This window comes from Myripristis murdjan, chromosome 14, assembly GCF_902150065.1.
Source record: "Myripristis murdjan chromosome 14, fMyrMur1.1, whole genome shotgun sequence".
NCBI lineage: Eukaryota > Metazoa > Chordata > Actinopteri > Holocentriformes > Holocentridae > Myripristis > Myripristis murdjan.
In genome coordinates this window covers 22,918,619-22,946,116 of record NC_043993.1, presented here as the reverse complement: position 1 = coordinate 22,946,116, position 27,498 = coordinate 22,918,619, and the positions used below count along the sequence as shown (strand labels likewise).

The window sequence follows — 27,498 nt, the reverse complement described above, 5'->3', positions numbered from 1 at the left end:
TCACAATTACATGACAGAATCTAATTCACCTATTTAAATAATTACCAGCTGATTTAGCCATTTAGCTGTGCAATAATTCACACCTGTAGGACCTGACAGCAATTCAACAGCGTAATACCCCTGTGTGTATGTGGTGTATATAGGTAGACTTTCTTACATGTGCTCAATTTTATTATTTCTGTATTTATTGTTGTAATATGTTTTAGGATTAGTGCACATATTTAGACATAATACATATTTTTACAAGGACAATTGATGCACAAGAATTAATTCACCAGTATATACATAATGCACATACTTAAAAAAAAAAAAAAAAAAAAAAAAAAAAAAAAAAAATCTAAGGCACATATTTTTATAATTCTTATTTCTTTTTCTGTTTCTTATCATTTCAATCTTCTCGTGAAAATTTGAGCAAATGCAACTGCCCCAATTTCCCTCTGGGGATCAATTAAGTATTTCTAATGCTGATATGCAGGAAGAAGAAGAAGGAGAAGAAGAAGAAGAAGAAGAAGAAGAAAAAGAAGAAGAAGAAGAAGAAGAAGAAGAAGAAGAAGAACAACAACAACAACAACAGCAACAACAAGGAGGAGAAAAGGGAGAACGAGGAGGAGAAGGAGAAGGAAAAGAACAAGGAGGGAAAAAGGAGAAGAACAAGGAGGAGAAAGAGAAGAACAAGGAGCAGAAAAAGAAGAAGGAAAAGGAGGAGGAGGATAAGAAGAAGGAAAAGAAGGATAAGGAGAAGAAGGAGGATAAGGAGAAGAAGAAGCAGAAAAAGAAAAAAATATAGTTGGGTTCATTTAACTATATTCACTAGGAGAGTGGTCATTTCCTTTTTTTTTCGTCTAATTCGTCTGATATATAATAATAATGATGATAACAATAATAATGTAGCATGTTCCTTTCCCTATATTCACTTGGAGAAAGGTCATTCCTCTCCTTCATCTAATTCTCCTAATATAATAAAACTAATAATGTAGTTTCATTTCATATCGCACCGGGAGAAGGGTCAGTCCAGACGGTGGCCGGGTCGCTGAGGTTGAACTTCCCGGCGTAACCTCGGATATTTACGAGCCGGGCGGCTCACTGCCTTGCTGCGTCGGTCCACCAGGGGGCGCTGACGTCAACACAAAGCACCAGGTGGTCAGGGACAACTTGAGAAAGGAGGAGGCCATTCACTAGCTTGTTAGCTAAAACACAACCTAGCTACCGTTAGCTAGCCGGCTAACGAGCGAGCTAAAGCAGCAGTGTGTCTTAATGTCGCCGCTCTTATCAAGTGATGGCAAAAGAACAGTGTTCACAAATCGAAGCTGGTGAGTGTCGACAAACCTCTCTCTCTCTCTCTCTCTCCTCGGTATTTACATAATTTGCGGCTGCATTATCAGTTAGCCAGCTAACCCCGAGCGCTAGCTAGCGTTAGCATGGCTGAATAGTAACGTTAGTCGCCCCGCTAATAACATCTCTTCTTAATTTCAGAACTGTATTACCTCATTGCCAGATTTCTGCAGTCTGGACCCTGTAAAAAATCAGCACAGGTAACACCCAACAACAGTGTCAAATTAACACAAGTCGGCGGTGTAAATTGTTTTAAAGTAGCTGGTGCTAACAACTAACACGGTGTGTGTGTGTCTGTATGTGTGTGTGTTCCTAGATTCTAGTCGAGGAGCTGGAGGAGTATGAGGTAGGTGTTTAAAGCTTGTCCTCGATTTGGGGTTTGTGTTTTTATTTGGTTGTGGTGTTTCCGCAGTTGGTGCCGGGCCACTTTCTCTGGTTTTCGGGCTCGGATTAGGAGTGTGTTTCTGTGCGGGGGGGAAAAACAGCTGAGCCGCTCGTACATTTCCCTATCATTTCTCACCGAGTGTCTCTTAACTTAGTTGATTCCTAAACGATGGAGTTGGGACGGGAAGAAATACAACCGGACCTTCCAAGACTGGGTGAGTGTAAATTGGCATAATTAACTTTTTTATTGTCAAACGAATTTGGTAACTTTTATTTATTTATGCGCAGATGTTAATCAGCGGATGTCGATGTATTTGGAATACGTTTGTTGATTTATTCAGGGAATCCGCGCGTTGACGGTATTAGTGATCGTTTATTAATTTATATATCATGTAGGCCTATTGATAAATGGCTATATCCAGGCTTAGCTATTGTGTGGTGTAGCAGGAGGCGGGGTTAAACCAGGACCGCCGGTGATAGGCCGAGTGAGGCCGTGACAGGCGTCAATTTCCCAAGGCGGCCAATGAAATCACAGTTTGGTTTTGAGAGAACCGGAAGAATAGTGAGAGAGGCTTTTGATTGGCTGTGAGCGTCTCTCTCTCTCTCTCTCTCTCTCTCTCTCTCTCTCTCTCTCTCTCTCTCTCTCTCTCTCTCTCGCTTGCTCTTTCTCTTTCTCTCGCTCTAATAAGTAATGTATTATGAATTCGCTGTGATATATTTTACACTTGCTAACACATGAGCAAGTATACCCCAAAATAAAAACAACCCATCCCCAAGAGAAAAACAAAGCAATAATATGCAAAACACGGATTGCTTGTTTTTATAGATTGTAGCTGACATACCAGTGGAGTACATATCACATATTGATTTGGTCTGCTTTACCAAAAATATGATTTTTGATTTTGATTTTTGTTCAAAAACCTATATCCCAAGTTTAATTATTGGACTATTTCAGTGCAGAGGTAGGTTTAGAGAGCTCTTTCACCAAGTTGCAGACTTCTATCTTCTTGCGAATGCGGATAGACAATCGAGCTTTAAAGAAAAAAAATTACATAGTGCATCTACAAGTTTGAACTCTGAGTTACAAACGAGCAGTGTTAAGTATTGATATGACGCTAGCACATTATTGACTTTTTATTTTATTGGGTGTCTGTATAGAGTCGTGTCAACCCTCTTTGGTTTTTTGAATTCAGACGGACATAAACGCCTGTTCTCTGTGATTTGTGCAGGTGTTTGTGAACCAGCACATTCCTGCAGACTATCTGCTCCGTGTTTGTCAGCGGATCGGCCCACTCATCGAGAAGGAGATCCCACCTAGCGTCCCTGGGGTCCACACCCTCCTTGGGTTGGGAAGACAGTCTTTGCTCCGAACCACCAAAAGTCAGCATTTCAAGCTCTTTTCTGTCTTTCTTGTGTTGGCAATGCAAATACCAGTACTGTTGGTGTTTTAATGTTTTGTATTTTTATGTGGTTTCTTATTTTTGTTTGCCTCCAGAAAAAAAAAAAAAACAATCTTAATGTGTCTTAATCCACCACCTATGCTCTATAGGTTGTAGCCACAAAGTATGCAGTGGTTCGGCTGTTGCTGCCCTCCACCGGGGCCGTCCGCCAGAACCTCCAGTCAACATCCCTCCCAGCGTTGGTGTGTGAAACTTATTTTACCCAGTAGCCACTAATCAAGACAACAGTGCTGAGACCAGTGAAGCAGTGTCTTGCCTCTACTAACTGTCCTCTTTTATTTCTGACATCAAGTGTCCATCATGGGCGCTCGCCAGGCCACAGGCACAGCCCGATTCGGCCAGGCCTTGCCGTCTTCCACCTACCAACACATGAAGATACACAAACGCATCCTGGGCCACCTTTCCTCAGTTTACTGTGTAGCCTTTGACCGAACCGGCCGGCGGATATTTACGGTAAGGGCTGTTCTGTGTGTCGGACGCAGTGTGGCAGCAAAACTTTGGTCTAAGCTTTCTCCCTCGAAATCTTTCCATCCAGCTGATGAGGCTAGTTTGAAGCAAACTTTTAAAATATTGCAAAATGCCAGTTATGTTCTTTACTGTCAAGAAGAAGAGGAAGAGGAACAAGATGGGATGTTTTTACAGTGTTATAGCCCAGGATGCCCTTGAACACATCTCAGTCTGAACACTGCTGCTCATTGGCTCAGTTCACTGGAGGGTGAGCTGAGCCAGGTTTAGGAAACTAAATATGGTACCACCACACCAGCGCTCAAATGACAAGATGACCTGTGTTGTATTTACTGACTGCTTATCACTTTGCAACTTGAAAGTGTGTTAGTTACTCTTTAGGGATGTTTAATTGAAATGTGATGGTTCTGCTCAGCCTTTCAATACATCACAACTCTAAGGTGAAGTACAGGTTAAATTAATGAAAGCACTTGGCTGGAAACCCAGCGACTGTCTCATTTGACTCTGGCTGATGTCTCTTCAGGGTTCTGATGACTGCTTGGTGAAAATCTGGGCCACTGATGATGGTCGGCTCCTTGCCACACTACGCGGTCACGCAGCAGAGATCTCCGACATGGCCGTCAACCACGAGAACACTCTCATTGCCTCAGCCAGCTGTGACAAGGTCATCAGACTGTGGTGTCTGCGTACCTGTGCTCCAATCACTGTCCTACAGGGCCACGCTGCTTCCATCACCTCCATACAGGTGAGATTCATGCCCTGACACGTTAATGAATGGAGTGAAAAGAAATGAACTTCTCTGCGCTCATGATGTGAGGTAGCCCAGATTCTTCCAGTGCAGACTAATCTCACTAATGATACACCTGTGTGTGTGTGTGACATAAGGGGGATGTCAACTGATCTGCATGAGTCAGCCTGCTTTTAAGGGCTAGCTACAATTATCCATTGCACAGATGGTTTTTTATATTTTCAGACAAAATATTATATGAAAAGTGTCTTTTCATTGGTCTGAAACATCTCTAACTGAAAGATGAAAAGCTTAAAATTTCATATAGGTATCAGTAACACCTAACATCAGTTTAGGTACTGGTCTGTTGCAGCACATATATAGAAGAAACTGATGCTGAATTTAACTCCCAGGAGTCAGTATTGGTCCATGACTAATATACACAAACTCCTCCTCCCTCAGTTCTGTCCCGCAGTCAAAGGGACGACACGGTACCTGGCCTCCACAGGTGCAGATGGCATGGTGTGCTTCTGGCAGTGGCACTCACTCAGCATGAAGTTCAAGTAAGTATTTGACACAGCTGTTGTGTGCAGATTTTTTTTTTTTTGGCTCTCCCATATGTTTTGTTGAAGTTTTTCTCCTGCAGATAACTAGAAGTCTTTCTGTTTCTCCATCCCCCTCAGTGATCAACCAGTCAAGTTCATTGAGCGGTCACGCCCAGGCGTTCAAGTCTCCACTTCTTCCTTCAGTAGCGGTAGGTGGTCCCACTTTGTTACACAGTTTGCATGTTGTCTTGCTTCATTGTTAGTACTGACACTAGCCTTGATACTATTTTGTGACCCTAAAATTGGGCGCAGACTTTGATTTGGTAGCTATTGGATCTTGCTTCACTCATCAGAATGATTTTTATCACTGAACAATTCAGAATCCCCTTGGTGTTTGTTTGACCCAGCCATTTGTTTTTGAAATTAAATGCTCTCAACTTGAGTCACATGGGCATGTTTATAGAAGGGAAAAATGACTGCTGTTAGTGTGACTTAAGATTTATAAATCAAAGGAAATCAATATTTTCTTATACTTGATGTTCTCTGGCCACTCTCTGGTCATTTTCTGTCCACCGTTAATAGGCGGCATGTTCCTGGCAACTGGTGGCACCGATCATGTGATCAGGGTCTACTATCTTGGTGCTCAGACTCCCATGAAGCTCTCTGAGATGGACGCTCATGCGGTAATAACAAAACACAGGAGCGGCATAATATGCTTTCCAGTTAACAGTTAAATCCTTCTTGAAACACTGCATCTGTACTTAATATTGTGCGTGCTCCTTCTCTTTTTGCAGGATAAAGTTGTAGTAGTCCAGTTCTGCAATAACAGTGACAGGTGAGTTTGTATGTTGATGTTTGCATAAATGCCAAACTGCTTGTTATATACACTATATTGCCAAAAGTATTCGCTCGGCTGCCTTCACACACATATGAACATGAGTGACATCCCATTCTTAAACCATAGGATTTAATATGATGTGGGCCCATCCTTTGCAGCTAGAACAGCTTCAACTCTTCTAGGAAGGCTTTCCACAAGGTTTAGGAGTGTGTTTATGGGAATTTTTGACCATTCTTCCAGAAGTGCATTTGTGAGGTCAAACACTGATGTTGGACAAGAAGGCCTGGCTTGCAGTCTCCGCTCTAATTCATCCCAAAGGTGTTCTCTCGGGTTGAGGTCAGGACTCTGTGCAGGCCAGTCAAGTTCTTCCACACCAAACTCGCTTATCCATGTCTTTATGGACCTTGCTTTGTGCACTGGTGCACAGTCATGTTGGAACAGGAAGGGCCATCTCCAAACTGTTCCCACAAAGTTGGGAGCATGAAATTGTCCAAAATGTCTTTGTATGCTGAAGCATTAAGAGTTCCTTTCACTGGAACTAAGGGGCCGAGCCCAACTCCCGAAAAACAACCCCACACCATAATCCCCCCTCCACCAAACTTTACACTTGGCACAATGCAGTCAGACAAGTACCGTTCTCTTGGCAACCACCAAACCCAGACTCGTCCATCAGATTGCGAGACGGAGAAGCGTGACTCGTCACTGCAGAGAACACGTGTCCACTGCTCTAGAGTCCAGTGGCGGTGTGCTTTACACCATTGCATCCGATGCTTTGCATTGTGCTTGGTGATGTAAGGCTTGGCTGCAGCTGCTCGGCCATGGAAACCCATTCCATGAAGCTCTCTACGCACTGCTCTTGAGCTAATCTGAAGATCACATGAAGTTTGGAGGTCTGTAGCTATTGACTCTGCAGAAAGTTGGCGTCCTCTGCGCACTGTGCGTCTCAGCATCCGCTGACCCCGCTCTGTGATTTTATGTGGCCTACCACTCCATGGCTGAGTTGCTGTCGTTCCCAATCGCTTCTACGTTGTTATAGTACCACTAACAGTTGATTGTGGAATATTTAGTAGCGAGGAAGTTTCACAACTGGACTTACTGCACAGGTGGCATCCTATTACATTACTATTACAGCACCATGCTGGAATTCACTGAGCTCCTGAGAGCGACCCATTCTTTCACAAATGTTTGTAGAAGTAGTCTGCATGCCTAGGTGCTTGATTTTATACACCTGTGGTCATGGAAGTGATTGGAACACCTGAATTCAATGATTTGGATAGATGAGCGAATACTTTTGGCAATATAGTGTAGCTTCAGAGCCTCAAAGCAGGTGTGTGTCTGTGTGTTTCTCCACAGTCTAAGGTTTGTGAGCGGCTGTCGTGATGGCACCGCCAGGATCTGGCATTACCAGCAACAGGAGTGGAAGAGCATCACATTAGACATGGCTACCAGGCTGCCGGGGTAAGAGAGGAGAAATGTTCCTTCTGTCCCCCAGTGTGTAATATGTAGTGTGAGTCGAGTGGTGTTAAGCTGATCTGAATGCGCCAAAGCCTCAGTGCTTTGGGTTTCCATGGAAATTGACACCAAAAACAGTGATCAAATGTGTTTATGAAAGGTTCTATTTATTTATTTAATCACCTCTACAAAAATACCCCCAGAAATATTAGTAAGTAGTAGAGCTGCAGATGACTAGGGCTTGTGACAGATGATTTGACAAGTTGCATCATCTGTCGGAAACCCAGAGTCGAATCATTGTGTTGAAATGCTGGCCATGAGGTGACTCTAGAAATATTGAGTCAGGTACAGCCCCAGTAAATTGTTTATGCATCAATATTAATCAGTTCTTAGACAAAGATGTTTAAATTTCAGAACAGCTTTCACTATCAACATTCACTTTCAACATTACCTGCTGAGACCTGACACACACACACACACACACACACATACACATACACACACAATATGGTGTTACATGTCTCATGCCTACTGTTAGCAATGGTTAAAAGATCTCATGTCTGGAATAATTTTAACATTTCCAATGATGACTCCCTAAAAGCTTAGTGCCACATATGTCTTATCACAACTCCACAAGTTTGGTGAATCACTTGTGAAGCTGCTGCTGTAGCCCGGTGTCAAGGCAAGTTTATTTGTATAGCAGCTTTCAAACACAAGGCCTTTAAAAAGGATTATGTAAAATTTAAGAGGCTACCAAACCTTGCCAAAGTGCTGCCGAAGCTTCAGATATTCAGTGATATTTCAAACTGAAGTTTCAAGGCCCCAAAAACAAGTACTTGGTATAACCATACTGTGGCCCCACTTTTTGCCCTTCTCCTCCAGGAGTTCTCCTGCCAACGGGGATGACAAAACCAAGCTGGTGGTGACCATGGTGGCTTGGGACCGCGCAGACCGCACCGTCATCACAGCGGTTTCAAACTACCTTCTCAAAGTGTGGAACTCGTTGACCGGACAGCTCCTGCACGTGTTGTCTGTGAGTAGAGGAGGAGGGTTGTTTACTGTGAAATCCCCGGCATTTTAACAAATCCACTGGCCTTGACATTTGTTTACTCTCTATTTCAAGGGTCACGATGATGAGGTGTTTGTGCTGGAGGCTCACCCATTTGACTCTCGCATCATGCTCTCTGCTGGCCATGATGGCAACATTTACATCTGGGACTTGACCAAGGGAGTCAAGATCCGCAACTTCTTCAACATGGTAAGTGTGAAAATAACCTATCAGTTTAATTGTTTTTTTTTTTTTCAAGTTTTTATTTGGTGTAAATCACACAACTCCTTTAGGGCTAAGGAGATTGATGCTATCTTTTGAGGAAGTAATTTTGCAGTAGCTGAAAAGTAAATGAGAAGTAAGATTTAATCCAACTTTGAAGAAAATCGGCCTTATTTTTTATCAATTGTATATTCCAGTACATGATAATGATATGTATTTATGTTGTCAACATAAATGGCATTGTATTATATTGGGAAATGTATGTGCTGCACTCTGCATCTGTCCTATAATGTCTGGTGTCATACCATGCTTGATGGGCTTATTTCTTTCACATGACACAATAATGAAAACAATCTATAAGTCACTTTTGTTTTTATCTGCTCTAACGATTTGAATTTATTGTTTTCTTTTCAGATTGAAGGGCAAGGCCACGGTGCTATTTTTGACTGCAAGTTCTCGGCTGACGGCCAACATTTTGCCTGCACTGACTCTCATGGCCATTTGCTCATCTTTGGCTTCGGCTGCAGCAAACCCTATGAGAAGGTAACCACGCTTTGTGGATTGAAGATCATGTACTTCATATAAGTGCTGAACAAAATAGAATTCACTGACTAGCCAATCAGCAGAAAATTAATTGATTGTAATTCTGATAATCGATTGCTTATGCTAGTCGTGTATTCATTAAGCGCTTAGTGGTTGCAGCTTTGAAAATGCTAAGATTTCTTTCTTTTCTCCACTCATATCATTATAAATTAATATTGTTGGGGTTTTGGCCACTGGCCAGACTTTGAAAGGTTGGCTTGATAGTTGGAGACGCTGTTGTTCAACCAGAGGACTTGAATTCAAGTGTTAGTGTCAGTGAGCAGGAGGCAGTCAAAGAGAATTTCTCTACAAGAATCAATAAATTATTACATTATGATTAGCACATTATTGACACAAATGCATTCTTCATTCTCTCCAGATACCTGATCACATGTTCTTCCACACGGACTACCGGCCTCTCATCCGCGACTCTAATAACTACGTCCTGGATGAGCAAACGCAGCAGGCCCCTCATCTCATGCCTCCACCTTTCCTGGTTGATGTCGATGGGAATCCCCACCCTCCTCACTACCAGCGGCTGGTCCCAGGAAGGGAGAACTGCAAGGAGGAGCAGCTGGTCCCCCAGCTAGGCTACATGGCTAACAGTAAAACCTGCTTTTTAATTCACCAAGCATGGCAACCCGACCTTAAAAACAAACGTGTACAATTTTAACTTGATAGTTATTATTGACACAGAGCTTGATGCAAGATCTGCTTCTTTTTTTATCTAGGTGACGGAGAGGTGGTTGAGCAGGTCATCGGCCAGCAGACGGCAGAAAACGGAGAAAGCATATTGGACAATCTCATCAGACAGCTGCAGAATGAGCAGCAGAATGCAGAGGGACAGCCTGAGGTGGCAGCCGGTATGTTTTATGTAAAAACAGTCATTTTTTGTGATCAAAATGGCTTAATCTCACCTATAAAAATACAAAGTAGAGTGTATATCCAAAAAAAACTATCCTTGACCTGATTCAATACACCCAGGTGGAATGCATGTCTTTCCTCATATCTGTCAGCTTTGCTTCTTAGTTGTCTCCAGTGTTTTGGCTTGCCCACACCTCAGCTGAGTGCCTGTGTCACTCTACCAAACTCTTTTCAGTGTTTCTGACTGAGCAGAAGCCCAATGGATCTTGGAAAAAGAGTCAAATGTTACCAACATCAGACTGACAAGAAATGTTTGCAGTGTTCATTCCTCTTGATGCAGATTCTTTACTGAACAATTGAGACAACAAGAGTACATTAGAGGAATTTAGATTTTTTTTTTTTTTTTTAAATGACAGGTCCAGCATGATTTAAGCTATTTGCTGTTTTTATTTTTTAGCTCGTGTTGCCTCCCCTCCTCCAATTTAGCACTTTTATTCATTGCACTTACGGCAATTAACAATGTCAAATAAAATGTACCCAGACTTCAGAGCGTTTAGTTCTCTCTGCTAGCAGGAGACTGTGTGTGTGTGTGTGTGTGAGTGAGACAGAGTGAGACACAGAGACTGAGACAGAGAGACTGAGACTGGAGAGCACTGAATGTAACACACAACGTCAAACATAATTGCCTGACAGCTGCAACTTTGTCACAGTTTGCAGTTTGGAAATGGCAGCTATGTTAGGATGAATTACTGTCACGTAAATACCTATAGCAGCACAGTTTGTTAAGGAGATTATCAATATTTCGATACTGATCCATCAGAAGGCGGTACCAATTCAGTACCGGTTCTTGATACCCATCCCTAGAAATGCCTTGTGTGTCTCTCATCCTGTTAAAGGCAACAGAAAAGCCAAGGCAAGATGCTTCCACCAACGCTTATCTAAAACTACTCGGAGAGAAATAGCATCTATGTCAAAATGTGATAAACAATCCACAGTAATGCAAAATAGTAAGGAAATAAGTCTCTGAAAGAGTCCAGTAATGCTTTAATTGTTCTTTTGTCTGATGGTTACATTTACAGTCATCATGAACTGTGTTTTCTGCCTCCTTTTTTAGCCGGTCAAGCAGCAGATGAGGTGGCATCATCCCCTGTTGTGGCACCAAGAAGGAGCGGGCAGGTGGAGGGAGTGTGGCAGATGCAGCATAATGCTTTGCGTAGTCAAGTAGCCACCGAGAGAGACCTGCTGGCCTGGAGCCGGAGAGTGGTGGTGAACGAAGTGCCACAGGGGGTGTTCAGGTGAGGTAGACGCTAATAGAGGCTACAGAGGGCACATCTATACTTTCATCCAAAGTATAGATGTGCCCAGTGTTTGTTTGAATAAAAATACTTGAATTTGTGCTCTACATTACATGGAACATTTACCAAAGTAGGTCAGAGATATGTTGGGAAGTAAATATGTACATTGCCTTTGTTTATGACGTAAATGATCAATTTTTACCCAGGGTAATGGAGGAGTGCAGACAAGCCAAAGGCGAGGTGGAGTGTTCCTTGTACAATGCAGAGAAAAGGAAGAAACCAACAACCAGCACACCCAAGGTTCTTTCCATCTACTCACCATTCTTATTGGCACAGTTTTCTTCACAAATCATAAGTAATGAAGTATCTTTTTTCAATTAATTCCTGCTCGACTCATGTTGGACTTTTTCCTCTTCACCGAGTGCAGACTGAGCCACTGACTCGCATGCGCTCTCTGCGGCCGACCAACAAGAAGCAGCAGAGGCGCCACTCCTATCAGACCCGCTCAGCTCAAACCCGCCGCCTCGGGAACCGGACAAGAAATCCCAGCAGCCGGCGTAACTCAGACAGCCAGGCAGACTCTGACAGCGACGGAGATGTAAGTACAGCAACCTTTCCATGAAATACCAAAAAATATAACCAAAAATATCTGCTCTGAAGACAGTAGTCAAACTCACTATAATTTACATCTACAAATGTACTATGATTTCTAGATTGTATGTATTGAGCACTTGTAGCTTTGTAAAATATAATATAGGAGAAATGTGTTAGTTGAAAAGCGTTGGGGAACATGTGCTCTTCAACAAGTTAGAAAATATGTGTGCAAGGTAGCATTGAAATCTTAGACTTCAACTGGGACGATTTGGCGAGAACACAGGCCATATTCCTACAGCGATGTGCCAAAGTATTGTGCACATATTTCAGACTGTCAAGTTTTTCCTGACCACAACCATGGTGGAAAGTAAGGTCATGGACTTTCCATTCTTTCATGTCATTTTGCTGACAAACTGCCGTAACATTTTGTGTCTTTTGATTAAGGTTGACAACACCAAGAGTGAATTTGAATTGGCCACACAATGTTTTGAATATTAACTGAGATGTATTAGATATTGTGACATGAATGTTTTTTTTAACAGGAACTGTTTTCCATTGAACAAGCCTCCGTCCAGTTGCAGCACTCTGCATTAAAACTTTAAACAAAAGCACCTTATAGCCATTTCTGCATCACATACAATTTGAATATTCGTGGACCATTGTGTTTTCCAAATCTCATGATGTTATTCTTGCGCATTTGGACCCTGATGGTCTCATGCGAGCAGGGGATTGCATCAGATGGAAAGTGTCTTTGGTCATGCATCCTCTTGCAAAAGGATATAAATTTTCTTTGGTGCATCACTGCCATTAAGAACTGCTCTGTGCAGCTGCAGAAACAGATACTCCCAGAACATCTGTCGGACACTCTGTCCACGTCCTTGCTGACGGCAGCACTTGTCACCAGAATGGAAAGAGCACATGTTACCTCGAGTAACTCTGGAGGGAAGTCAGCTGTGTGATGTGGCTCTGCAGATCACACTCAAAAACAGCACACCTCAGTGATCTGAGCCCCAGCCATGTGCAAACACTGGACGCTCAGGGTGTCAGTTTAACTCGGCCTGCCACCCTCGGAGCTGTGATTATGCTGCCTCTTTTCACGATTCTTAATAGTTGGACATGTGTATCAATTTCCGACTGTGTGTGAATGTGGTTGAGGGTGGGAGTCAGTCTTTGCGTTAAAAATTCAACATAAAATGAAATTGTTTTTGTTAAATTCATAGTTAGTTCATTTTTGTGTTACTGGTTATTGCCTGTGGGTATTATAACTGAACAGTTCACATCCTATTAGATATCTTTGAATTTAAATATCTTGTTTTACATTAGGATGCCACTGAAGCTTTTAGCAGGGTTTTGTTGGTGAAGAAAGGGCAAACAAATGGAGTTATGTTAGAGTTAGAATCCACTCAATGTAGTGTGAAGGTGGAGGTACCTGAAATTGCATACTCATCACCTCAGGTTTGCCTCTTGCAGGGCAAATCAAGGTCTGAATTGAGCTCTATAATATAGGGTCACTGATCACTAAGTCAATGTGAATAGCATATGGGACTGTCCTATTCACATTCACTTAGTCACTGGTGTTTGTGCCAGAATTTTAAAGTGCTGTGCATTTACTGATGGTGTAATGTAGCTTAAAGCAGTATTTTGCCAGTTTTCAGCCAGCTTTATATCATTACATTTTACATGGTATGTACAAACGAACAGTTTCTCTCCATGTTGCCTGCACCCAGAGGTTCTTGCTTATTTGCCTGCCGGATGATATGCTCTAGGGCCGTTATTCAAACTACAGATTGTACTTCTGCATTTTCTGTATGCCTGTGCCAGCCTCCCTGGACAGTCAGATCAAGAGAGCACACTGTTTCCTCTTTGAGTCCTTGCACAAGGAACCAATGCATGTCCACACCTTTGTGACTAAAACGTTTTTGTGAATAAGCTGACGTTGTCTAAGAGACTGTTTTCCTACGCCAGCAAGCCAGTATATAGAAACTGGCTAATTGCCTTGGAAGGCAACAAGCCCAGTGCATCCTGTTTGTTGTTGTAGTTTTTCTATCTTTTGAGCGAAAGGGAATACCACAGCCCACTCTTCTGTTTTGTCTGGTCATGTAGCACCAATTTCAAAGAGTTTTCAACCACTAAATCCTGGTGCAAATTATGAATCACTATCTTTCTAGAGACACTGGTCTAAATGACGTCCATGCCTTGAAAATAAACTGATTTAGTTTTTGATGCTCTTTCCTAGAATATTTTCACCTTGCATTATATTAAATACCAATTTTCCAAATTGTTCATAGTATTGTTTTAATGTTAAATGATTTTATCAAGACATTGCATATGGCGGTTTAACAGATATCGTAACAGATAAGATATTCCTTGATATGCTGTTACTGACGCACACAGCTAGAAAACTGTGGAAATGTTTTAGTAAAGCAGGAGCTGTTTATTTAACAACTGAGCATCTTCAGATTACCTTTATTCTCAATACCGATGTTTTCTACTGATTTGTTGACAGGCAGCAGAACAGGCGGAGCCCAGCGATGCTTCGTCGGGTGGTGAAGCCCAGTGGCAGAGTGACAGCAGCTCCAGGTAAATGTCTTTCCCTCACAGGTGTTTTTAGGTGCAGTTAGTGTCGCCCTTGTATTATATCATCCACCAACATCTCTCTCCCCCTCTCAGCGACTCTTCCAGTGAGTATTCTGATTGGACAGCCGATGCGGGGATCAACCTCCAGCCTCCTAAGCGACCAACCAGGAGGCCAGTGCAGCCTCAGGGTTACAGCAGCTCAGAGGAGGAGGAGGGGGAGGCAGACGCCCAGGGAGCAGAGACCAAGAGGAGGGAACGTGAAAAGAAGAAGAAGCCCAAACAGACTAAACAGGTGAGCTGGTATTACACACATCTCCTGCACTGGGACTGAGAACCTGGAAGGTGTGTTGCTTTCCAGCAGCACTACCCTCACTGTAGTAAAGCAAAAATCTTGTTACCTGTTCTAACAAGCTCTGTGTGTGCTCAGAAACCCACCTCCTCCCTGGCTGGAATTGATGCAGAGGAGTGGCTGCCCCCATCATGGATAATGGACACTATCCCACGCCGCTCTCCTTTTGTTCCACAGATGGGAGATGAGGTAAGTGAAGTGATATGAGTGTTCTGGGCTCTCATCAGTATCTGTCATCCACAGCTGACTGTTGAATATGTTGACCCTCCCTGGTGATTAAATTCCTGTAGTCATTCAAAGGCAACAGGTGGTGCACATTTTCATAGCACTTATCAGTTGCATATGGTTCATCCATTGTGGATACCCATATTAATTGTAGAATTAATCACAAGTAATTGTAAAATAGGTATGCAAGCTCCTTCAGAGCTTTTACTTATATCAAACTGTTTTTAACTGTGACTTGGTAACACAGTCAATTTCCAAGCTGATGTGTGTTGCAGTTGTTACTCTCATCATTAGGTTTCTTCTTTTTTTGAGTGAATTACTGGGTTGAATTTTTTATTGTATTGATAAGGAAAGCAGCGCAACAGTTTATCTCACAAAGTTTTTCCCCTTTCCTAATCTTTTCTCCCACCACCCCACTCCACCCCCCCAACCCCAGCCCCTGACATAGTGAGTCAAAGCGGTATATGTGAACAAAACTACAGGTGCATGAGTTCTCTCTTTTCAAAAAGGTTTCTTAAAAGCAGCATCTGAAACATGGCATGTTGTTCACTGAGATTGAAGTAGGCCAGAATTATAGCTATTAAGTGGTGTGGTTAAATTTAGTAGTGGTGGGACAGTACAAAAGTTGTATTCCAGAAAAAAAATACAGATTCCTAATCTCTGGATAATCAAGCTCTTTAGTCATGTAAACAAGAGACTTATGGAGAGCTGTCAATTTATACTTTTATGTAAAACAGCCTAATGAGTGTATTGTCATATAATTACAGTCACAGCTGCCAGACTGATTTGAAAATGTGCACATCACATCCTTTTAAACTTCCATTACTGGCAGTTTTTGGAAGGGTCTTCAAATTCCCACCTCTTTTGCGAGTGCCAGGTAGTGATGATTTTTGCACACACACTGTAACAGTTGTCATTTTCATACAAGGTGGTTGTTTTTTCACTGAAATGCAAATGGATAGCTTGATTAAAACATTTGTGCACAGTGATGGTGCCATATGTCAGTATTTCTGCAATTGCTGTAAGTACACTTTCCACCCACTGCCAATGGGTTGTGAATCACAAAATGCTTTTGTCTGTTTTGTGATGCTTTAACTGCAGAACTTTGTGAATTCACCCCCAACCCCATCTTGTCTGGTCAGCATCTCATTTATCGGAGATCCAGTTTTTTTGTACATACAGTTAGATCCATAAGTACTTGGACATTGACACAATATTTGTAATTTTGCCTTGCCAGACTTTTTTTTTTACATGTTTTTTGCAAAGTTTAATCTAGCCTTCCTGTTCCTGAGTGACACCAGTGGTTTGCACCTTGCTGGCTACCCTCTGTATTTATTTTCTTGAAAATTTGGACAATGATACATCTACCTCCTCCAGAGCGTTTCTGACTTTCCTAGATGTTTTGAATGGGTTTTTCTTCACCAGGGAAATAATTTTTCAGTCATCTACTTTAGTTTACTTTGGCTACTCCTACAGTTGTTGCTGTCTGATAGATCTTATTTGCCTTTTGAGCCTAATAATGGCCTCCTTCACCTGTATAGACACCTCGTTGGATCACATGTTGAGGGTTCTGATAAACAGCTACCAAATTAAAAAGGCAAACACTTGGTATGACCTCCAGGCCATTTTATTTTCTTAATTTCTTAACTGTGAAAAAGGCCACACCTGGCCATGAAACTGCTTTTTAGTCAAGTGTCCAATTACTTTTGAGCCTCTGGGGTGAGACTGTATAAAACTGGCTATAATTCCTAAACGGTTAATGCCATATTTTTGTTCAACCCCTTAAATTAAAGCTGAAAGTCTGCACTTCAGTCACGTCTTGATTACTCCATTTCAAATCCACTGTGGTGGTGTACAAGGGCAAAATTATGAATATTGTGTCAGTGTATATATAAGTGTATACTTATCGACCTAACTGTATAAAATGTTACTGCATTGCATCATCAGGCTTATTTTCTCATCTTCCTGCAGCTCATTTACTTCAGACAAGGCCACCAGGCCTACGTCAGGGCTGTGCGTAAGGCCAAGGCCTACAGCATCAACCCCCAGAAACAGCCGTGGAACAAGCTCAACCTCAGGGTGAGGCACATTTTCATTTGAAGTGAATTACTTGGAGAGGGGCAAAGGGTTCCCAATAGATTTATAACAAAGCATTCAGCTACCCACTTCTAGCTGCCTTAAAAATATATAAAGCTGGGTTCATGGTCTGATGTTGTGAACCTACTGAGCAAAATCTGAATGAACACTGTTACATCTGGGGAAAAATCTATTTTATTTTCTGAAGGAGCTCAAAACAAAAGTGAAAACCTTAAATGGAATGACTACAGGTTTATGTAAAGTAAATTTAAAAACTTCACTGTTTCAAATAAAACCTAACACCAATTTCATCCACACATAAGCCCGAAGACAGAGAAGAGCGAGAGAAGTATACATTTGTGCAAATCCTGACAACTGGAGTTTGACTTGTGTCATTGTACATGGTACTGCATGTAACCCTATCTATAACCCTATCTGTATGGCTTTCTTATATTCTCACAGTAGCAGCTTTGGCTCCTCAGTTGTCTTATTGACATTTTTTCCCACTAAATTGAATTTTTGTATCATGACCTTTTGTGTCACAGACTTTCATTTCACCCCCAGAAATGACATCTTGAATGCAAAATATTTTGAAAAAAGAAGAGAAACCACTTCTCATGCAAAAGTAAATTAGTTATTCAAGCTCACATATTTGCATAGATAAAAAATCATTTTCATTTTTGGTAAAAATGGCCATGAAGCAACCAATATGGCTATACAGTACATAATTGCACACTTCAGGCAACCTGTTTACATTTGATACTCTCTTGTTTAAGCAACATTGTTTTTCTCTGATGACTTTTGTGTACATTTTTATCTGTGACTGTTCACTTCAGTTGTTTTCTCTCTGTTATTTTTCTGGACAATTAAGATTCTTACTTGTGTTTATTTTACTTTTTGAGAAACTTTTATACTTCATCATACCGTTGTGTATTTTTTCTGCCTCCTCAGGACCAGGAGTCAGTGAAGGTGGTTGGGATTAAGTATGAGGTGGGACCTCCCACTCTCTGCTGCCTAAAATTGGCCTTCTTGGACCCAATCTCAGGGAAAATGACCAATGAGTCTTTCTCCTTAAAGTGAGAATTTTTTAAAAATTATTTAATCAGTACTTTATTATTTTCAACGTGGATAATGAGTAGTTGAAATCTCCTGCTCATATTTGTTAATTTGAAAGGTCTTGAATATTTCACCAATTCTCCATTCTCACTCTCTCCAGGTACCATGACATGCGTGATGTCATTGACTTCCTGGTACTACAACAGTTTTACAACGAAGCAAAAGAGTGCAACTGGCAGCCAGGTTAGTCCATCCTCAGTTTCTATCACAACGTCTGATGATGCCCAGTCTTGCCACTACTTCTACAGTTCCTGATTGATTGTCTAAACTAGAAACAATGTGTATGCTGTCAAATCAGTTTATTGTATTAGATAGTATATCATCCTTGAAGATTTGCACTCAGACACTTAAGTGATTCACAGTTGAACTTTTGTGGAATCGTAACCCAAACCCACATTAATCCCTCCAGGGATGAGATTCCGCAGCATCATCGATGACGCTTGGTGGTTTGGTTCTGTGGAGGACCAGCAGCCTCTGCAGCCAGAGTATCCAGACAGTCTGTTTCAGTGCTACGCAGTGAAGTAAGTACCTGTGTCCCTGTAGCGTGTGCAGCTGGCAGAAGAACATTATGACTCAATGAATCTCAAATACTCTATTTGTTCTATTTCTATAAGATATAGACGATCATATACTTCACTGTTGCAATGATTCAGCATCTTCATCCACTGAAATGTAATCTCTTAAGATAACGTTTATGCTATATCACAGTGTAGTTAAATAACTTAATAACGTTGAGCTAATGTTTGCTCACCAGGTGGGATAACGGTGAGAGGGAGAAGATGAGTCCCTGGGACATGGAGCTGATTCCTGAAGAAGGTCAGTAGTACTAAAGTTATGTTTCACAAAATGTACTCAGTGTACTAAATTTGAGAAGCGTAATATAATCTCTTGATACGTGATATTTTTACCCTGATAGCACTGACATTTCAAATGCAAAATGGTGAAATGCTGTCAAATTTAACTTTAACAGACATTAGAACATGGGTAATATTTTAATTTTAATAATTCTCAATTTTATATAATTTTTTTTTAGAGCATAAAGTTTTTCCTCAGAAAATGAAGACTTTTCTTGGTATCTGCAGTATCTAGTATTGGTCAAATGCAATGCAGTATTAATGGAGGAAAATCCACACTAGTTACCAACGTTTTGTATTTACCGAACACCAATGAACTAATAGCCTTTCAACTTCTGACACATTTGTGTGGTGCCGTCAGCTGTGTTGCCAGAGCAGGTTGGTGATGGAGTGGAAGTGTCAGAGGAGGAGTTGAAGGCCCTTCTCTACAGCCCTCAAGAAGGGGAGTGGGGGGCTCACACACGGGACGAGGACTGTGAGAGAGTCATCCACGGTATTGACGACCTTCTCACACTGGGTAGGTACCAGAAAAAAATAATTCCAGGATGTTTGTAAAGGGGAGTGATAAAGATCAAACTAATCTTTGACATGTTTGATATTTGTTCTGTTTGTCCATAGATGTAGCCAAGGCATTTGCCATGCCAGTAGACCTGCGAGACTACCCCCTGTACTGCACTGCGGTGGCCTACCCCACTGACCTCAGCACTATCCGCAAGCGACTGGAGAACCGCTTCTACAGGTACAGCACACACCTTGCAGCAGGGGCCTCATACCATGTGGGACAGAGGGCCAAATGTCCTTGAGTTTTTTGGAAAATATATTTTTTTTCGTCAGTCGTCAGACCCTGATCGTCAGTCAGGGTCCTGCACTCTGATGAGGGCTCGTGGAGCTGAAAGGCATTGGTCAGCAGCCAGGTGTTTAAATCCGACTCAGCCATCTAATAATAATAATAGGCTTTTTAACATTTATTCTTTTTTTTTTTTTTCAACAAAATAGTGTACCTTGGATGTTTTTTAAGTTTGACGGTCATATTCTACACAGCATGTTGATTTACAAAGGAGACAAACTTAAAAAAATATATATATATAGTCCATTGATCCAACCCTCTCCAAAGAGCACCTGATTCCTGTTTGCCTTGATTAAGGACCCACACAGTGCTCCTAATCCCTCCCTATTCTCTTATCCGTCTTCGGGTTTAATTCTGTCCTGAGATGACATCGGGTGATTTCACTGATTTAGCACAACATTGGGCAGTGAAATCATCCGTTGTAGTGACTGGGATGTCAACTTTCAGTTCCTCCTTGAGATATGTTTTGAGACACCAGCCTTACAGCAACACTCTGACGTCATCCGACAATGTACTTTTCTTCACACCACTAAACCATGAAACACCCGGTGTACCAAAGCCATGAAATTGTGACGTTTGTGTTTCAAGTGTTGCCTTTCTGTTGTTTAGGCGGATCTCAGCGTTAATGTGGGAGGTGCGCTACATTGAGCACAACGCCCGCACTTTCAACGAACCCCAGAGTCCCATTGTGGCTGCTGCTAAGGTGGTGACTGACGTCCTCCTTCGCTACATCGGGTAAGACTCCACTGAGTTGCAAGCCAAATGAATGTCTTGCCTCATATTGTAACCTCCATGATCTTCATTTCAGCTGTGTTTGTCTCCTCCAGGGACCAGAGCTGCACAGACATCCTGGATCTGTATCGCAAACTGAGGTCTGAGATCAGCAGTGGAGGAGAGGTATGTCTCACACTCAAGTGGCTGTTTTGTCTTTGCATTATTCTTGCTGCTTCAAATGCTAATCTGAGTTTGTCTGTTACTCTGCAGGCAGTCGAGGTGGATGTGGACTCAGACACTCCAGGGACGTCTACAGGACAACGGGTGAGTGGAGCCAAAGGCCATGGTGCCACATGAATTAAACCCAGAGCAGTATAGTCGTCTTCCAGTTTCAAAGAAAAAGATGTGCATCTCCCAGGAGCAATTTTTAGATCAGTGCTTCGAAAGCCCACTTGAGAACAGGCATTTCAATGAAAGAACATTCTCTGTTCGTGAAGTCTAATCTGCAGCTCTCTCCCTGCCAGGCGGCCAACTCCAGTTCTAAGAAGCGGGGCGTGGTGTTGGATGTGAAAGCGTGGCGAGGTCAGTGTCGAGAGCTGCTACGTCGAATGATGGTCTGTCCAGACTCTGAGCCATTCAGACAACCTGTGGATCTCTTTGCTTACCCGGTAAGACAATCTGGAATTACTTGAAATTATAAGGCGACTGATGCCAGAAGGCAGTTACCTCTTCACGACTTGAAATTACAGCAACACATTAGAATCGTCTCTCAAAGGCTATAAATCTAAAGCAGTGCTCAAACTGAATCCTACCTCTTGTACTGCCCTCGAATCACCTTTCTACTCAACATCTGCCCTGTTTTCATCCAGGACTATCGAGACATCATTGACACTCCTATGGATCTGGGGACAGTATCAGAGACGCTAATTGCAGGGAATTATGAGAACCCTATGGAGTTTGCCAAGGACATCCGCCTCATCTTCAGCAACTCTAAGGCATACACTCCAAACAAAAAGTCACAGGTAATGCAGCGGCTAGGAGAGGAAGATTTAATTTCATCACGTAAAATGTGATAGAAGTCTTTTTTGATGACACTCATTTGAACTTCCTGTTTGTTTTTGTTTTTTTAGATCTACAGTATGACTCTCAGCCTGTCATCCTTCTTTGAAAGACAAATCATCTCCATCATCTCAGACTTTAAGTCGGCCCTTCAGCATCAGCGGCGGACTCGCCAGAGACTCAGTTACAGGAAGAGGCTGCACAGCGGAGGCAGCTCTTCTCCCACCAGTCCCTCCCCCAGGTGCCAGGCCTCGATCACAATCCACTAGAGCCCTGCCTCCACTCAGCCCCACACTTTATCAGCTTATCTGCTTCCAGTGCTCACATTGTATTCATATATGAATCCCTCTGAAAATAACGTTTCATTGTCTCTTCTCTCAGCTCTAAAGGGAAGCACAAGTCAGGGAAGATGTCAAAGCCAAAAAAATCCCAGACCTCATCGAAGAGTCGTTCTCACAGGCCATATCAGGGTACGACTGCATTGTTGTGTCTTAGTGTGTTTTATGGCTCTCTGTGTTGTTCAGGGCTTTGCTGTGAATTTCTGCATTGGTAGTCAGCGCTGTACTGTTGGTGTTGTTTCAGCTCCACAAAGCAGCAGTGTAGCAGTGGACGAGGACAGCCAGCCCTCCTCCTCCAGTTCAGGGACGAGTGGTGCGAACAGGAGCCAAGGGCCACGTCGGGTCACCCGCAGCCAAGCTACACCAGTGAAGAAGACAGGTATCAACAAGCTACACACCTTTAACCTCGCACAGACATCTGATCTCGCAGGATCACTTTTGACCCACATAACCATCTGGGCACACTCCAACCAGAGCGGCATTGACAGCCACCAAATAGTCAGGCCAGTCAGCATCCTCAGCAGTAAACTGTAATGATTTTATTTCAGAAGGATCTCATGTATTGTTTAGCACGAACAGCAGGACAGCTGAATGTGATGTTGCCGTTGTGAAACAGAAACTAACAGTTTTTTTTTTTTTTTTTTGTTGCACCAGGGCACCAGCGTAACTTGCCTCTGACCAATGGGTCTAGACAGAGCCACAGGCGGGGGGCGCCACCATCTAATGATGAGCAGCGGTCTGGATCCAACAGCTCTTCATCGGAGTCATCCTCAATGTCCTCGTCATCCTCATCTTCCTCTTCCTCTTCATCCTCCGACAGCGAGAACAGCTCTGAGTCAGAGATGGAGAAGTACGTGGAAGGGGGCGATCACGACTACAGCAAAGCCCCTTGCCTATCAGTCCGCCTCCTGGCCAAGGGTAAGGTCGCAGCCTCAGGGAAAAGGAGACGTAAAGGAGGAGAGGACGTCACACAGAGACCTAAAAGAGCACGAGTGCAGCCGCCGGAAGAGGAAGAGGAGGATGAGGAGGAGGAGGAGGAGGAGGAGGAAGAGGAGGAGGAGGACGAAGAGGTGGAGCAGCAGCAGCAACAACAAGAGGATGTCGGAGATGAAGAGGAGGATGAAGAGGAAGAGGAGGAGGAGGAGCCTGAAGAGGAGGAGCCGGAAGAGGAGGAGGAGGAGGACGATGACTCAGATCAGGTCCAGAGAGGGGCGGCGGCAGCAGCAGCAGCAGCAGCAGCAGCAACAACAACAACGAACAGTCTGAGGCGTAACCAGTGCAAGTCGGGGCGGGTTAACACGCGAAACCAGGGCCGCAGGACAGTTCTGTACAAGGACGAGTCAGAGGATGATGGCCATGGGTCAAAGGAGGACCCCCTCAATCTGGGCATGTCCCGCTCAGGACGGGTACGCCGTATGACTGAGAAAGCCCGCGTCAGCCACCTCATGGGCTGGAATCACTGACATGTTGGCCCTTATCAAACCTCAATGCCCTTCCCTCAAAAAAAAAAAAAAACTGGTGTCTAGACATGAGTAATACTGCAGGGATTTTTTTTTTGTTTTGTTTTCTTTGTTTTTATATATATATACATATATATAGGATTTTCTTTTTATCTGAGACTGCTCATGACTCTCAGACTGACAGCTGGTGCTCAAGAAATGTTGCCAAGGAATCTCTTTTCCCTGGTCTACAGAGCTACTGTTCAACACGGACCCTCTCCAACTCAACTAACTCACCTGCGCCTTACTGCTCTCTTGAGGAGCCTTAGACACGGGACTGCGCTTCTCCTCCTCGTCCTTTGTGTTTTTCATGTCCGACACTATATCCTCTCTTTCCCACCTCTCTCCCATAACTTTCTTACTCCTGGTCACCAAAGAAAGGTTCGGAGATGCCAAAAAAATGGTGCTCATGTTTAATTTCTCAAGGAGTGTGATGGTTGTTTTTTTTTTTTTTCATAGTGTATACTTCACACACATACACACACAAAAAAATCACCCAGCTTGCATACAGAATCACATAAGGTCACTGATGTCAACGTTTTTTGGTATTTGCTCTGTTTTCAGCTACCACAGGCCTTAGTTTTCAGAGGTGAACCATACGCTCACACCATTTATGTTGTCTTTTTTCGGGACAGGCATCTGGGTTTGGTCAGAGGACCGCTCTATCTGTGGGTAAAGTTGAGTCGAGCGTAGTTTGGGACTAGCAATACCGAGTAAGCAAGGTGACTTGGGTGAATAGGACACACTTCCATGGTAGTATCCCAAATCCTACATCCTTTATACCTGGCAATGTGAGGTCCTTGGCCAGTGAATGTTAATGTTCTCCCTTCCTCACTTCCTTGTAGTTGTGTCGACACTGTTTTCATAGAAGCAGACTGAACTGGACAGTTTGGCCCTTCATTCTTTGTCCTTTAGATAGAATTAACTGCTTTTTTAGAGGCAAAAGTGTTGATTTTCTTCTTCTGTTTGAGGCTTAAAAGGCAATTGATCATTTTTGTACCATCATGCTCCATGATGGATCAGATCTCGGATGCCCACAAATACAGTTGCATTCGTGGCACCGTCTCTACTCAGCATGTTCAAAAACATTAAGGTCCCTGGCCAACTCCCTTCTGCAGAAATATTTATTTTTCCATTGTACTATAGTTTTCCCATAACTTAAAAACTATTTCTTCAGTGATAATGATGAGGAAAAGGAAATATTTGCACATTATCTACTCCATGTGGCAGCTGAGGAATAAAGATATTAGAGAAAGAGAAACAAGACTTTTTCATGCTTATTGTGTAAACAATGTTTGAACTGTGCCAGCACACTTTTGATCCAGTCTTGTTTTTGTAAGAAAGAAAAAAAAAAAATCAAACAGGATCTTAAAAGAACCCTCTTACACCCCATACATAATAGTGCTATAATTTCAAACAAAGCCTCGTCTGATTGGTACTGGTATTCATGCTTTTCTTGGGCTAATGTGAACTGAGTGATCATGTTTCATGTTGTGGCATTTTTTTCTTTTGCTTTGAGCATCACTGATCAAACCGTGCTGTTAGCTTGGATCAGCAATAGATAGATGGAGCGCTCCACAGGTGAAGAAAGTGTACAGAGTGGCCTTTGCCATGATAACACTGGCATCAGGTGATCTGTCTGTGCCACAGTGTCTAAGACATGGTGGGGCTCTACATACTAAATCACTGATTATGACCCGATCTGTCTTTGTTGCTGCCTTGCAAGCCAGGGCTCACTTACATTCACTATAAGGTGTTCTTCATCTCGTGTCTGTTTATAACCGTAGTTGTTTACTTAACGCTTGCACAGAAGGACTGTTTGGTTGGATGGCAGTTGGTGAGACCAGTCTGCTCGGTAGGGAAAAAAAAACCGGTCGATATATCAGCAAAAGTGCCCAACAATGCTCAATTCAAAACATGGTGCGTAAGTTGAAAAAATTCTCCTCATCGCTGACCCTGAGGGCACCTAAATCACAAGAGGTGCCCCAGGGGGTTTATTTTTTCTCTTTTCTGGCTGAAGATGAAGTTTGGTTAGGGGTCAGGGTCTCAGAGATTAACAAAAATCAAAGTCTTTCATTTGCTCAGAGAGGCAGCATTAACTGATGTTTTGAAATTATTCTGGTTGTGCGAAGACTTATGATTCATATTTTGTAAACTTTATTATTTTCATACAGTAGATGGCTCTTAGGCTTGCCTCTAAGCATCAGATTAGTGGATGGCAAATACAACAATAACATTCTAGGTGGAATAAGCTTATGTGACTGTCTTTTTTTACACAATGTTTTGATTGTATGTGTTTTTTAAATAAAGAAGTGGATTTCTCCAAAGATGGAATCCCTCAGTTGTGCTTTTTTTTGGTCACCCAAATTTAATTTCAAAACATTGTCCACAGGAGCAAATATCTACATTTGATCTCATTCTTCTCTCAGGAGGTGGAACTGTTGCTGTTTACATTTCTTCCCAGCACTTTGATGTTTGTTTGTGCAGCATGATTCCTGTGAGTGTTACGCCAACACACCACTGTAAGGTTAGCCATCAACACACTGGTCAGTCTTCCCTTTATTCCTCAAAATTTAGCATTTTCTGCAAGCTTATCGCTCACATGATGAGTCATCTGTAGCTGTGCCTCCAAAGATTAGTGATGTGTCATAAAGATGCAGCGTAGGTCAGATCTCTACAGAAGTGGGGGGGATTTTTGCAAAGATGTAATGTTTCAGAACAATCTCGGACTTGAAAACACCACCGGAGGTTATTTTGACGACTGCCTGTGCATCGGCCGTGAACAGTTAGGGCAGCGATGTTTATTAAGAGGTGAACCAGACTCAGATACTGGCAACTCCCTCATCACTCGAATGCACTGAAGGCTGAGGTGAGTCAGACATGCAACAAACAAGGCTGAGCTCTGACGCACCACACTCCACCACACCTAGAAACTGAAACTGCAGTGATGCTGAAGGTCCTGTGATTCAAAACGGGCCAATGGACGAGGTGTATAAACAACACTGCAGCTTCCAGATTTGATGGCATCACTTTTTACGTCTGTGCCATATTGCGAAGATGGCACAGAGTAGAGTTAGATATATGTGGATGTTAAGTGGGCAAAGACAAGTAAAGTCTGCTCCTGTAAATCTGCATGTAGAGGATGTCTTTTAAGTAGGGGTTTTCTAAGGAATATGACTTGCAGAGTTACAGTCTATAAGAGCTGTGCTTGTTTTTTTTTTTTTTTTTTTTCACTAAAAGCATCCAAATTGGCAGTACACTGGTTTGCAAATGAGTTCAACTCGGTCTGCACAGCCTCGTAATGACTCTCGTCAGTATTCATGACCAAGGTGGGGGTGGACCTACAGGTTGACCCGGCAAAGCAGGCTTCAACTCATTAAAATGATGAGTGGAGCCTCTCTGGTTCAGATGCTGCCGACCCACCTGATTGGACATTAATTCTTTAATGAGGGCAGCCAATCAGGGCCAAGTCCAGCTGTGATGTGTTTACTGGAGTTGTACAGTCAGGGCAAGCGAAAGGGACTAATTTTTGATAATTTAGCCATTCAAACAAGATCAAATTGTGTTTATCATGTTGCATGTATATAACCAGAGAAACCAGTGAAATTGATCTTCTCTTCTATTGGATGTTTAAACTCTTTTGTAACAGATTTGCTAAATAAAATGATGTCAACAGCAGGGCAAATTTCAATACCCAGTAATTTTCTAGGCTCCTTTGCAAAAAAAAAAAAACCTACCCTGACCAAATATCATGAGGCCTAAGGTTGGCGCCACAGGAAAGGTCATGAGGTCACCAAACTAATAAGCTTGCATCCTCTTGACAGCATGAATGTACTGATCAAATTTTATGGTAGGCTCATAGGCCCAATAAATTTTGAGATACTGTGTACGAGCCAAAAAAACGGCCTCAGGGAAGGAGCGTGATGTCACCAAACTGGGCCAGACTGACATCCTCCAAAAAAAGTCTCTGCAATATCAAATGTTGTTATGACCCTTCTTGCAGTTTATTGACAACGTTATGGATACAGTTTTACAA

At 42.6% G+C, this 27,498-nt stretch overlaps 2 protein-coding genes across 2 annotated transcripts in view; one reads left to right on the top strand and one right to left on the bottom strand.

Moving 5' to 3' along the window:
- npas2 (neuronal PAS domain protein 2) overlaps positions 1 to 7,685 on the bottom strand; it is a 79,340-nt gene extending 71,655 nt beyond the window's left edge. Inside the window, exon 1 of the mRNA XM_030068518.1 lies at positions 7,670 to 7,685. The gene's annotated coding sequence lies outside the window, so the exon portion shown is untranslated. The remainder of the gene's footprint in view (positions 1 to 7,669) is intronic.
- brwd3 (bromodomain and WD repeat domain containing 3) lies at positions 795 to 25,803 on the top strand. Its single transcript, XM_030068512.1, has 40 exons — positions 795 to 1,310; positions 1,474 to 1,532; positions 1,649 to 1,678; positions 1,872 to 1,931; positions 2,946 to 3,096; positions 3,266 to 3,358; positions 3,469 to 3,629; positions 4,165 to 4,386; positions 4,831 to 4,931; positions 5,052 to 5,122; positions 5,496 to 5,596; positions 5,708 to 5,748; positions 7,105 to 7,209; positions 8,086 to 8,236; positions 8,327 to 8,461; positions 8,888 to 9,016; positions 9,435 to 9,660; positions 9,787 to 9,918; positions 11,034 to 11,214; positions 11,421 to 11,514; positions 11,642 to 11,812; positions 14,315 to 14,388; positions 14,479 to 14,677; positions 14,813 to 14,923; positions 16,931 to 17,038; positions 17,987 to 18,111; positions 18,252 to 18,334; positions 18,561 to 18,672; positions 18,906 to 18,967; positions 19,367 to 19,522; positions 19,624 to 19,744; positions 20,462 to 20,587; positions 20,680 to 20,749; positions 20,837 to 20,890; positions 21,091 to 21,234; positions 21,436 to 21,588; positions 21,697 to 21,866; positions 22,007 to 22,095; positions 22,208 to 22,342; positions 22,618 to 25,803. Exons 1-40 carry the CDS (start codon positions 1,277 to 1,279, stop codon positions 23,424 to 23,426), a joined length of 5,349 nt encoding a protein of 1,782 aa, XP_029924372.1. The 5' UTR covers positions 795 to 1,276; the 3' UTR covers positions 23,427 to 25,803.
- Positions 25,804 to 27,498: the final 1,695 nt, after the last annotated feature.

What these genes read in the sequence shown, in the direction of transcription:
- brwd3 (XM_030068512.1), top strand. Translation starts at nt 1,277, where the DNA reads ATGGCAAAAGAACAGTGTTCACAAATCGAAGCTG. An exon ending in CAACATCCCTCCCAGCGTTG is followed by an intron (nt 3,359 to 3,468) that starts GTGTGTGAAACT and finishes TCTGACATCAAG; the next exon opens with TGTCCATCATGGGCGCTCGC. An exon ending in TCACTCAGCATGAAGTTCAA is followed by an intron (nt 4,932 to 5,051) that starts GTAAGTATTTGA and finishes CATCCCCCTCAG; the next exon opens with TGATCAACCAGTCAAGTTCA.